This window comes from Rhea pennata, chromosome 3 (assembly GCF_028389875.1).
Source record: "Rhea pennata isolate bPtePen1 chromosome 3, bPtePen1.pri, whole genome shotgun sequence".
Lineage (NCBI taxonomy): Eukaryota > Metazoa > Chordata > Aves > Rheiformes > Rheidae > Rhea > Rhea pennata.
In genome coordinates this window covers 94,984,071-94,996,826 of record NC_084665.1, presented here as the reverse complement: position 1 = coordinate 94,996,826, position 12,756 = coordinate 94,984,071, and the positions used below count along the sequence as shown (strand labels likewise).

The following is a 12,756-nucleotide window of genomic DNA, read 5'->3' as shown; positions in this document are numbered from 1 at the left end:
AGGAGGTGAAGCTGTAATATAATAAGATGTGCCAGACAATTTTAAAATACAAATTTATTTATGCTGTATGTAACAATAATGTCTTCATATTAAAAAAAATCTGTAGATGAAAAGATCTACAGTGTGTGGTATTTTTTGTTTCATAATTATTATTCTTTTTTGTTCAGGAACAAGAACTTTACCAAAAAGAAGGCTTGGGGGTTAATGAAGTGCATTATGTAGATAATCAGGACTGTATAGGTATGTACTTCTTGAAATGTCAAACTGTTTGTTAATACCAGGGAGTGCAAAGCTTAGAGTAGAGTAGGCAAAATATAGGTAACACTAGCAATTTTATGCTTCTAATGACCATTGCAGCCTTGTGAGTTCTTCCTTAGGCCTTACCATTGTGTATATGTTTGTTTGAGGCTGTTTCTTCTTGCAGTTGCAGCATTGGGATCTTGATTGATCCCAAAGCAAAATTCTGAATATTACAGCTTTGTGTGTGTGTGTGTGTATAAATTCATAACATTACAGTTTCAGCTGGTAATGGAGCTATGTTGTCCTACAGTGTGTAATAACTGCAGTTGGGACTTGTGAATTGCTTTTGGATTTTCCAAGGAGACTAATCGAAACAAAAAATAGGATTAAAAAGTAATTTTTTTTGTTATGTGAAATGATTAAAAGCAAAGAAGGGCTTAAGGATGTCTCATGTGAAAAGAAGATACAATGAATTACAATCCCATTCCCCACACACTTTGAGACAATCAGTAAAGGAGAAAAAAAAAGTATAGATGAAAGGTTGCAGATATTATTGTTGACTTCAGGTTTGCATGGATTGGTGTATCAAAGGTTTACGTTTTTTTTTCTACTCTCAGCTTCTGTTCTTTAGTTGCTATATTGTGAACAGAAGTGATCGTGCTTTCACATCTACCGCAGTTTGCTCATAGTAGCTAGTGTAATCCCAAGCAGAGGATTCACAGTGACTGAGTTCAACATCTGTTTCAAAATGTCAAATTCTTCTAAGTTTCTTAGCTCTGCTTAAGAGTTAAGTCTGTGCAGTCACTACCTCTGAGTTAACCAAAGATGACGTGTCGAGCAAACCTATTGGCCATCTTGCGAAAAAACAACAGGAAGATGTTTGGAAGAGGGAACAAAAGCATAGCAACAGTTGATACGTTACTTTTATGAATGCAAACCATCTCCCATCTGGTAGTTTGATAATAGCTGTATGAACCTCTTCCCCAAAATATTGTTATAGCTTGAAGACTGTCATGTTCCCGTTTTTTTTTTTTTTAAAGAATAACAAAAAACCCGACCCTTTTTTCCCCTCATACATGTTTGTTTTTAAACATATCTGAGAGTCAAAAGCATTTTCACTGATGTCTGAAAAAATAGGTCTTTCTGACTCTAAGGGGGAAAATGAATCATAGTTCATTTTTTGCCCTCTCTTTCAGGTTGTTGAAATTGTTACCATAGTCATCCACTAGCCACAGAAGTGTTTTGGGCAGTTGACCTAAGAATAATTGTAGCAGAGATGCTCTGTCATCCAGTCATGACTCCTTTTGCTATTCCAGCCAACATACAACACTGCACTACAGATTTTACATATTTCTACATAATATAGCTTATTCTTAGATAAGCTAGTAAGATTCCTGCCTAACTTCACCACACCACTTGTACCTTAATTTTCTTTTTTCATAGTTAGGAAAAAAAGGATTTTCCACTGCCTCTTGCAGTGAGTGAGAAATGAAAATGTTTTCTACTGACTTTTTTTAATTATTTTTTTTATTTAAGGTGTTGCGCCAGACCAGTAATAGCAGTGAACATAGAAGTGTTAACTGTCACAAGAGAGGTGTATTATGTTGACATGAACAATTTTTTAAATTTTAAAGATAGTAATTAACATGTTCTGATGAAATAGAAATCATCTCTGAAGCTGAATTCATTTTATATTTATTTTATTAATTATAATATTTAGTATACATTATATATGCATAAAATATATCAATAAAAGGAATTACTCTGATTTTATAAGCGTAAATTGTTTGGATCAGCATTGTCTTGTGTTTTATAGCCTCATACTGTAAGATCTATCATGTAAGCTTATTGATGCTACTGCAGTACAAATATTAGTCATTTTTTCCTTTCTACATTAAAAATAGGTAGTAAAAATTGCTCTTAGAGGAACAAGTTCCTAGGTAGTATGGCAGTTGCAAAATGCTTACGTGTCTGATAATTTCCGGAGCATAAATTTATGTGTCAGCTTTCGCTTTTGTATTTGTACATAAAGAGTCAAAAAATACATTTGTAAAAAGTTATAAAATTACCACAGAATGATCAGATCTGATTTGTCTTTCTTAAAATAAAATACCTTTTGTTTTTTAACTTGGTTCCTGCTGTGAAATAAAGTATGAGCCTTTGTGTGCTTTTAGATTCAACAAGTGGCAAAACATGGGTGAAAAACTTTTTTTTTTTTTTTTTTTTTTTTAATCAGTCTAAGCCATTATCCCATAAAGACCTGTGCCATACCACAAAAAGCTTTAGGCACCTTTTGGGAGTTAGATGACTAAATGGCCATGAAAGGACTCAAAAAGTTCAGTATTGTGTTGCTTATGTTAAAGTTGGAACTTTTGATAACGTGTATAGAATATTGATTAAATTAACAATTCCAATAAGTAAAACCAGCTTACAGTGACTTTGTTTTCTATGCTAACAGCTTCACCTGGTTACAATTATAGAGAAACAGTTCAGTAGCATTTTAAACTTGTGATGTTCGTGATCTAATATGTGGTTAGTAATCGAATTTTTGTAAACATGGTTGTTCTGTTTTGTTTTTACAAATAGATTTGATTGAAGCAAAATTAATAGGTGTGCTGGATATTTTGGATGAAGAAAATCGTCTTCCCCAACCAAGTGACCAGCATTTTACTTCAACTGTGCACCAAAAACATAAGGACCATTTCAGACTCTCTGTAAGTTTATTTATGCTATCTGTGTTGTTCTAATAAAAATGAATTCTCGGAACATTTGATAGTAACACTTCAATTTAATGAAAACCTTTTCCAAGATATCCCAAATACATCAGTTTCCACAGTTCATATTCTTTTGTCAGGGACAGGTTTAGACATAAAGTTTGTTGAAAGGTTCACTAAAGGCTCATTAAGTCTTGTAGGTATTCTAATATCCTGCTGAAACTGATGTCATCTGTCTTCATCTGTACTTGATGTTTATTAGGATGTAATGCATAAAGAAAATAAAAACACAATTTAGATTATTTTATATCAAATGAACTATTCTGTTATTCCTTTCCAGTACTGCTTGCTTTGGAGAATATCTAACTGACATGAAGTGTCTAGCTAGCACTTCAGATGAAAGTGAGGAATGCACCTGGAAAACTTCTTTGTTGTTAGTTCTTTAACACACAGTTGTTCTCTACTTTTACCTTTCATAAATTTCCACTTAAGCTGTTTAGCTAGATTCCTGTGCAATGAAACATTCTTCTAAGCATATGTATGATCAGCTAGGTGATTGCCTTTTGAAGATAAAGATGGTAAAGATACCATTCAAACTCATATTTTAAACTTCTGTTCCCAAATCCTATGACAGCCTTACACATTAGCCTGTGTTCAGCTAGGGAATGAATGGAATAGAAATTATTGATTAAGTAGGGGGAGGGATGACCAGCTGGTCTGAGCAGTATTGGTGAGTTTTATTTTGAATTTGAGGCTTATTTAGATTTGAAGTGCCTGATGGTATGAATGGGAATGAAAATAGCCTTTTTTTTTTCTTGCTTTTAAACATAGCAGGAAGTGTCATTTTTAACACCTAGTGTTGTCCTAACAGTAAATTCTCATCACTATTCAATGTAATTCTTCTTTTTAATTTTACTTTTAATTACAGATTCCAAGAAAGTCTAAATTGGCTGTTCACAGAAATATCAGAGATGATGAAGGCTTTATTATCCGGCATTTCGCAGGAGCAGTATGCTATGAGACGGTAACTTTACTTAAACACACCACCACCAACAAAATCTAATCAACTAATCTTATTATACTTTATCTTATTTTTTGGAGTATAGAGGCTACAAGTAAAGTATTTTTTCATTAGAAGAGAAATTCAAAAGATGATTTGCATTTTAGCTTGGAATCTAAATTCATGACAGAACTGACAGTTTCTTTTCTCAAATTACAGACTATTTTGTTGAGACATATTTTATACAAGTGCTTGTTATAAATTATGTTTAGATAATGGTATCAATATATATATCTTGATTTCATACTCTGCTGCAAAATCTTATGTCAACAGAAGTTTGTATCTTGGGGGGACGAGTGAACCGTGTAAATGTATTGTTAGACTTAATAGAAACTTTTCAGAAGCATATTCTCCTCAACTATTTATTTTTATGTTAAAAATCACATTTACTCTTCATAACAGAATTATTCATGTAAGGATATGAAATACCTGAAATTGTCACCGTGAAATATGTTCTGGATTCTTACACTTTTATATGACTGTTCATCCTATGAAAACATACATTTTCATATGAAAACATATGTCTATATGTTGCCTAGTGATTTTTCTGAGATAATGTGAATCAATATCAAAATAATAAATACAATTAGAAAAAGCATTAGAAGAATTGTTCTAAATACTCTATGTGAAACTGTGTACCTCATCGTGATACCTCAGCAATACCTTAGGGTATTTTCACAAACACGAGTCAGATATGTGCACACAAGCTCTGTTCTCAGAGCTGATCAGGTATGAGGCAGCGTTGATCCAGAAGCTATACTAATATGCTTCAGTTAATTTATCCTGCCACTCAGTGGGATGGACTTAGCTTAGGCTAAACAACTTCTGCCCCACAACTGCCTTTTAACCTGGCAGTTCTTTATTTCTTCTTCTCTGTCACTGCATTTGTTGTCATGACAGTTCTCACGATCTGCTTTGTGGTGACAACACTCAGGTGGCTGCAATCATATTCCAATCTTGTGTTCTCACAGTCAAAGCGAATTTTGGAGGCCTTTGTTTTTTCTTTCATTTCCATCAGCACTGAAGCTTTTTATGGAATGTCTTGGCAAATTTGTATTTTTTTTTGTTCAGATTAATTTCATAAATGTTCATAGATGTCCAGATCACAAAGTTGCACCAAAAACTATTAAGATTTTTATTGTGTGAAATTGGACATAGGTTTTTGATCTCTGAAGTTCAGTTTAATGCTCTGCTGCTGACTTTTAAAAAGTTAGCTGATATAAATAAACCAGAGAGGTAAAGTTTGTAGGAAGGGGATAATATCTTTTTTTTTATACCAGCTGTCCTTAAGCAGTCACAATATAACAGCACTGCTAAAATAATTGTTCATTTTTTTATTTAATTTGCCAAAATTCTAGATGTAGCAGTTAAAAGTGTGTAGGCTAGTTCTTGTTTGCAAATCTTGTAGCAAATCTTAAGTGATTTTTACAAGTGATGAAGAATTAAGCTTCCCAGAACTCTCTAGTGATGAGATATTGAGAGGTGGAAGTGGAGATGAGGAGTATAATCATTGTGCATCAAAAGCATAACTGATTTTTTAAAAGGCACTAGACCTTGCCCTGGATTTCATGATTCCATCAACATCCTTCAAATTTAAGAATATCTTTTCTTTTTGTTGTCATTTGTGTTTTGCATGTCCTGTTGAAAAGTCACTCGCCATAATGTACAAATACTTACTCCACAATTGTAGCTAATTTTGAATAAAGCATATAATTTTGTTTTTCTTTCAATTTTCTTTAAGACATAACTATTTAGCATCATGAAACAAATGTGCGATTATTTCTTGGGTTGTCTTTTCAGATGCAATTTGTGGAGAAAAATAATGATGCTTTGCACATGTCCCTTGAATCTCTCATATGCGAGTCAAAGGACAAGTTTGTTCGACAGCTATTTGAATCTAACACTAACAACAACAAGGATCTCAAACAAAAAGCAGGGAAACTTAGTTTCATCAGCGTGGGAAACAAATTCAAGGTAACACAGTAGAGCAAAGAATCTATTTTCTTCTAAAATATGCCACTCCTAAGTTATCTGAAATAAGTAGAACCTTAGGATGGGAGAACTGGTGGTAACTTGACATTTATATAAAGAAAATTCTGTTAAATACACATTTTTTCTATTGAAGTGTAAGAAAGCAGTGTAGTCAAGTTAAATGCTAGCTATTCCTGTCAAAAAGACAGTTGAAAAAAGTCCTTGTAGAGATTATGCAGTAATTCAGAAATTGTAATTTGGCAAGGACACAAGGAAATCTTTGTTCTGAAGAGCTAAACTCTTGATCTAAATCTGGCATCTGTGGCCACTGAGGGATTTTGTATATGACCAAAGATGTTCTTCCATCCTGTCTTAGTTGTGTGCTGTAGGAGATGCACCAGTTGGGCTACATTTTACCATTCTCAAAATTTAATGGCTAAACTAACCACAGTACTTCATATTTTAAAATATTGTTGAGATAGTAATTGCTTTCACAGAAGTATGCTCATTGTGCTGAACAGTTCCTTTCTCAATACCTGAATCTCACACTTCTCATTTTCTCCTTTCTTCTGCTTATTGTAAAGCTGACCTTCAAACCTTGTCTTCTCCAAATGTTTTCTGCATCCTTTTCTCATTCAGCAGTTTTATTTTAGCTGGACTATTCCAGCTCAGGATGGCTAGAAAAGAACTATAGGGGAATTGTGAGAGGAAAAGCAGGCACAACCATGGGCTGCAGGTAAATTTTTCAATCTCATGGACTTACTGTTGATAGAGTTGCTGCAATTTCGGCAAGAGTTCTTCTCAACACATCTGGGCCAGATCCAATGAAGGATTTAGATGCCTTCAAATCAGGTGCTGCAACATTTTTGGTTTGCTACCTTAGCTAAGGCACCTAAAAAACCAAATCACGTACCTAGACAACTTTTGCAGTCCATGGGGAAAGCAGGACAACCCCCAAAAAACATAGGCAAAGTGGGTAATAGCAACAGACTGTTTCTCCATTCCTGCTCCAACTCAAGGTTACATGTCTGAATCAGGAATGCGAGAGAGATTTCTTCTTTCAGGATCATATCTGGTGGTTTAGTTGCTATCTCTAAAAAGGCAGAGGCAGGAAGAAAAGGGAGGGTGTGGTACCGACCCTTGCTTTGCGTATAGCAGCTGTATGCTGCTTCAGTTCTATACCCTGTTCAGTGTTCTATCTCCAGGATATTTCCTTTAGCAACAAGTTATTGGCTAATCTGTCAGAGGTGATCTTCCTCATTCCCTTCTGGAGCCGAGCTGTTGTGTAGCGCAAAAAAAAAAAAAAAAAAAAAAAAAAAAAAAAAAAAAGCCTTTGATAACTTTGATGGGGCTAGGAAGAGTCTAACAGAGTTGTAATGTAGTAGTTTTGGTCAACCTGGGCAACCCCTGGACAACCTTTTCTCTGAGTTTTACTTTCAGGGTTATTTCCTCTCCTCCTATTATTCAGTGTTTGTAGAATTATTCTGGAGCCATTAGTTTAATACAAAATGCATGAGCAAAAGGCAGACTGAAAATAGAATTGCATACAGGTATACTACCTCCTAAACAAGACCTGCAACCATGATATGTCCGTTGTAAGGGAAGCTGGGATATTTCCCATTGTTTTTATGACTACATTTTCAAAATGCAAGCGAACTACAGGACCTGTGAGATGATTTGCACTTTGTTCCATCTGGGTTCTCAATTTCTTTTGGATGTAGCACCCCACATCTGGTAGCTATGGATAGGTGAATGGTTATGGTTGCCCAAAGGAGGTTGAAGTAAAAAAGAAAGTGTTTAAGCAGCAGCTGAGTGGGAGACTTTGTGAATTATGTTTTAGATTTTAGTGTTCGCCTCTGCACCTAGAACATGACTAAAGTCCTTTTTGGATCTGGCCCACCAATCTATAATTCTTTAAATGTTTTCAACTTTCACAGCATTTTGAATGTATGTGTTACTTCCAATAATTCATTTAGTGCTACCTTCCCAGACAAAGAACGTACTACTGATGAACACTAATAGCCTTGAAAATTTCACTTCAAATGGCATCAAAATATGTTCTTTTATCTGTGTAGAAGTTTCATCTCTTTAAGAATAATAATTCTTAATGTATTAGTGTATAAGTCAGTCCTGAATTCTTCTAATTACATCGGGTATTAGATGGTATTGCAGATACTTCTCTTTACAAAATCCTTAACAACATCCTTTCCTTCATAACTAATTAAAATTAATTCACATAAACCAATTGAGGAAATGATGAATTAATTTATCACATCTACTTAAGAATTTGTGGGATAATTTTACCTTAATATGGTAATGATGAATTAAATTGCAATAATTCAGAGCAGCAGTAGTTTTAGCAATATGCCTTACTCATATGATCATTTCATTATTGAAAGTAATTAATGACTCTGGCTTATTTCTTGTCAAATTGGGAGCATCCAGGGGTTATAAGGAAGAGTATTTTTACTCTAGCTAGAACTGTATTTTGATCCTGGAAATTAGGCAGTCATTTCCAAAATGAAGCATCACAAATTTAAGGAAACATGAAGATTATATGCAAAGTAGATACAAAAGTATTTGTCAGTGAGAACTGAGCAGGAGGTTATCAGTGTTTATCATAGCTCTTGTGGCACTCCCTCCTTCTTTCTAACCATATACATGAAAAGTAAAAAACACATTTTCATCCACTGGAAGGAAGACTGGCAGCTCTAGGTGAAGCATATCTGCTGGTGCAAATCTAGCTTATGGGTTTCAAGGTAATTGAAGGATATAGTCAGAAAAAAACCAGTCAAAAATGAGATCCTTTTGATTTGGTTCTGATACAGAAAATTAGTATGTTTAGATTTCTGTCTTACATCTACATACTTGATTTTGTGAGTAAACTAGAAAGAATGCTGTGACAGTAATCTGTATGGCACAAAAGGCATATCTGTAAAATATAAGTATAACTTTTATTTTTGATATGGTTCTGGAATGTTTAAGTCCTTCCCAGTACACATTCAGGAGCAACTAACTCTCTTCCCCCCCATAGCCTTAAGTCTCTTTTGATCTTACACCCTTTTCCCAAACAATCATAAGGTCTTCTGTCATCACAATTTGTTTAAATCCAGCCTGAGTAAATGTAATATAGAATAAAGACTATAGTCTGTTGAATTTCTCATCAAAGGAGAGTTTGCAGTTAAAAAAAAATCATAATACAGATTCATCTACTAAAATTTTGACACAGACTTTCAAGCCAACAGTGCAACACAGCTTCAACAACAAAAAATCAAAGTTTAAAGTGATCTCTAAAGGAAACTGAGTATATCTAATATGTATGTGAATACAGGTATACATTTGTTACAGGTTAAATTTGGGGTTTCAAAATCTTAATGTATTTTTTGTATCATTGCTGGTCAGTCTCATTTCCTTTAGAACTTTTTTTTATACGGACATTGTTTCCTTTATTTTCCCAAATGGATATGCACTTTTTTGATAGCCAAATTTCAGTCATACACATGGTATTGCTGTTAAATTCAACACATGCTGTTTCCTTGGGATCACTCATGCACTTTTGCATGATTTTGTCTGTTAAAGATTTGTGAATATTTGATTTATCAATTCTGTTGGATCTACTAACAACAAACATGCATGTGCTAATTCTATTATTTCATTATCGTGTGTGTTTGTTTTTTTAGTTACTGTGGTAAGATGTTCCATGCAGTTTTTTAAAATACCTCTTTTCTTTTGCAGACTCAGTTAAATTTGCTTCTTGAGAAGCTTCATAGTACTGTAAGTATAAATACAGATGCAAGTTCATCATTTTCTCTTTCCAGTGCTTCTCACATAAATTGTAATCAGTTATCTCAACAACTTCGCTTAAAGGAGATATCTAGTGATAAAAAATAACTTCAGAATTTGCAGTTATGTGACACTTCTGAAGTGTCTTGCTGTGCAGCTAATGAATATTAATTTTTTTTTGAAGAAAAAAAATGGAAAAATTTTGTTGTCGAACAAAAGTTACACAGTTTAAGTAAAAAGATAATATATTCTACTTAAATCTGTACAGGCTACAATCTCCTTCTCTGTTAGTTTCACTTCTTCCTTTCGTTGCTTATCATTGATGACTAAACTGCAGAAGATTTAGAGTTGTATTTAAAATTAAGATAGGCAATAATAACTTCTGTTTTCATATTCCATAATGTAGTTTAAATGAAGATGTTTCAACTCCTTTTTGGCACAGATGGTCAAAGAACCTGATTCTACCTAATGAATATTTACTTATTTAGTCAGTATGATTTGATAGCTTGTGGAATTCTACCAATTATTCATCTAGTCCTATATATTCAGAAGATGCATTTGTGAGAGTACATTCTTCTTGCTTCTCTCAGAATTTATGCTCTGGCAAAAAAAAAAAAAAAAAGTCAACTGAATGGGACAGGTATTGCAATGTAGCTAGCATTAAGATCTCACTGTATTTGTGAGCACATTTGAAAGGGAGATAATGTCCTTCACCTCAGAACACTGTGAAACTGAGAGTCAGTCAAAGGAAAAGGAGTGTGGCCACTCTGAGTTTAGCTAACCAGTGAATAGAGATGGATCATTAATACAGAGCTGCCTTTAGCAGGCCCTTTCTGGCTCCAAGGGGAGGGGTTGGTACAAAGTACTCTCAAAATATTCAAATCAATAGTAGAATTATGTTTTCTTGGTCCCAATTTTGTTTTAATACGTAGGATAGGATTTCATTAGCTGCCTTTTATAGGAAAAATTGAGTTAGTAGGTGGTATTTAAAAAAGAGTCCCCCTTAAAGAGGGAATGGGAAAAAATCAGAGAAAGCAGTGGTCAAAATTGTAAAGAAAGTATGTATGATAACTACATATGGTAAGAGAAGAATAGGTTGGAACACCAAACGGAGGAAGAGAATGTGAAGTCATAAGGCAAAGGAAACTGGAAAAAGTCAGAGTTAGAGGAAGAGTAAAGTTTAATTGGCATGATTCCAATGTCAGGAGGTTGGAAGGATGCCCTCTCTGGAGGACTGAGACATTTAGCTGATGTGACTGTGAAGATAATGAGTGTAGTAGAAACTAAAGTGGTACATCATAATTAGATTGTTTTAATGGTAAGAAAAGGAGTTGAGTGAAAACTCAAAAGTTGAGGTTCTAATTAGTAGCTTGAGCATTGAGATAAGTTATATTAAGGCAAAGTTACAGTGCAAGCGGAGTGTAATTAGAAAAATAATGTCAATTTTTCTCTTTTTAGAAATATATTTCACTTTTTTTCTTCAGTAATTCTTAGGTGACTCTTATTTCAGGAGATCTAAAAATGTATAGATTCTGCTAACTTTCCCTTTTGACAATAGGGTTCTAGCTTTATTCGCTGCATCAAACCCAATTTAAAGATGACAAGTCATCATTTTGAAGGGGGACAGATCCTCTCTCAGCTTCAGTGTTCAGGTAATGTGTGCATTTGGTATTTTCCACCTCATTTATTATTTTAACCATTGTAGATTGACCTAATTTTGAAATATGTGAAATGGAAACAGTATTTTTCCTAACTTGAACTGTTGCTCTCTGGAAGGTAAATCATTTATGTCTTTCAAACACTTACTAATTTTGATTCTCAGTACCTGAGCCTCCCATTTTAGTCAAAAGCGACTTAGTTAATGCAGCCTAGGAAGTCATTCATATGAACAGCTATAACCTCTTATTTGTAAGCAGAGTTTCTTTAATTTCCATCAACTGTTTCTCAATTGATTTTAATGAGAGTGTAGACACCTGGTGCACAGTAAGGAGCCATGTATTGGTACTTAAATTCAGATTTCTTAATCTGGAGCAGAATCTCATGTCTCAGTGCCCACAACATTGCTAGGGCAGCAACTTAGTCCAGAATGACAGAATTCCTTTGAATTCCTGTGGCAATTGAAGTGTTAGAAACTCACCTGTACATTTAGAGATAGTCAGTATTAGCTGGGGTTGAAAAAAATCTCTTTTCTTGAATTTCCTTCTATAACAGAATCAACCAAGTTCCATTTTACTTTTTCAAAATTACTTTATGCCACTATTAGTTTGATTTGGAGCTGAGCTTCCAACAACGGCACTTAAGCATGGTCTTTCCTGTTGTTTTATGTACTACAGTGGTAATGTGATGCTACATTTTAATTACTCTTGAAATACTAGGTGCTTTCAAATTTTATAGCTTAATTTTAGAGGACAAACATTAGCAATCTTTTTTGTCCCACTGAGCAGCAGCTTGACTGGCTTGCTAGATTGTTAGAATGCTTGTTCCTATTGTGTCATGTCATTTTTCATAGGGTGCTTATTCACCAAGGTACTTTGATATTTGTTTTTCTCCCTTCCTATGTTTTTCCCTTTTAGTATTCTTGTCCTTTTGGTAATTTATGTTTAATTTTTTCACTTTTTGAAATCAAGAAACTTTTCCAGGTTTTGCAGCTGGTGTTTTGGCAAGCCACCATGTATTTATCGTGTCACATTAATAATCACAAATGCTTAGCAACTTTTTGGCAATTAGAATTCCGTTAACATTATTAGCAGTACATTTCTTCAGGTTAATAGCATTTGGAATGTCAAAGAGAGGAGAAAGTAAGAAATTAACTTTTTTTATTTTCTACCATAACAATTGTAATGTTTTATAATAATCTTAAGAGTTTACTTTTCTGTGTGTGCTACTTTAGCAACAGTAAATGAAGTTCAATGTAGTAAAAAAAAAGATACATAATGTTAAAAAAGTAAGTATTGATACTATATATGTATACATGCTTTTGTGAGTGAT

General features: G+C 34.0%; 1 protein-coding gene across 2 annotated transcripts in view; it reads left to right on the top strand.

Annotated features, from left to right (window-relative positions):
* Nucleotides 1-12,756, top strand: part of MYO6 (myosin VI) — a 111,182-nt gene that overhangs the window by 71,408 nt on the left and 27,018 nt on the right. For both annotated transcript variants that reach the window (XM_062572834.1, XM_062572833.1), the window contains exons 15-20: nt 168-240; nt 2,827-2,954; nt 3,883-3,978; nt 5,815-5,988; nt 9,721-9,759; nt 11,327-11,420. In XM_062572834.1, the coding sequence (XP_062428818.1) occupies nt 168-240; nt 2,827-2,954; nt 3,883-3,978; nt 5,815-5,988; nt 9,721-9,759; nt 11,327-11,420 (604 nt within the window). The remainder of the gene's footprint in view (nt 1-167; nt 241-2,826; nt 2,955-3,882; nt 3,979-5,814; nt 5,989-9,720; nt 9,760-11,326; nt 11,421-12,756) is intronic.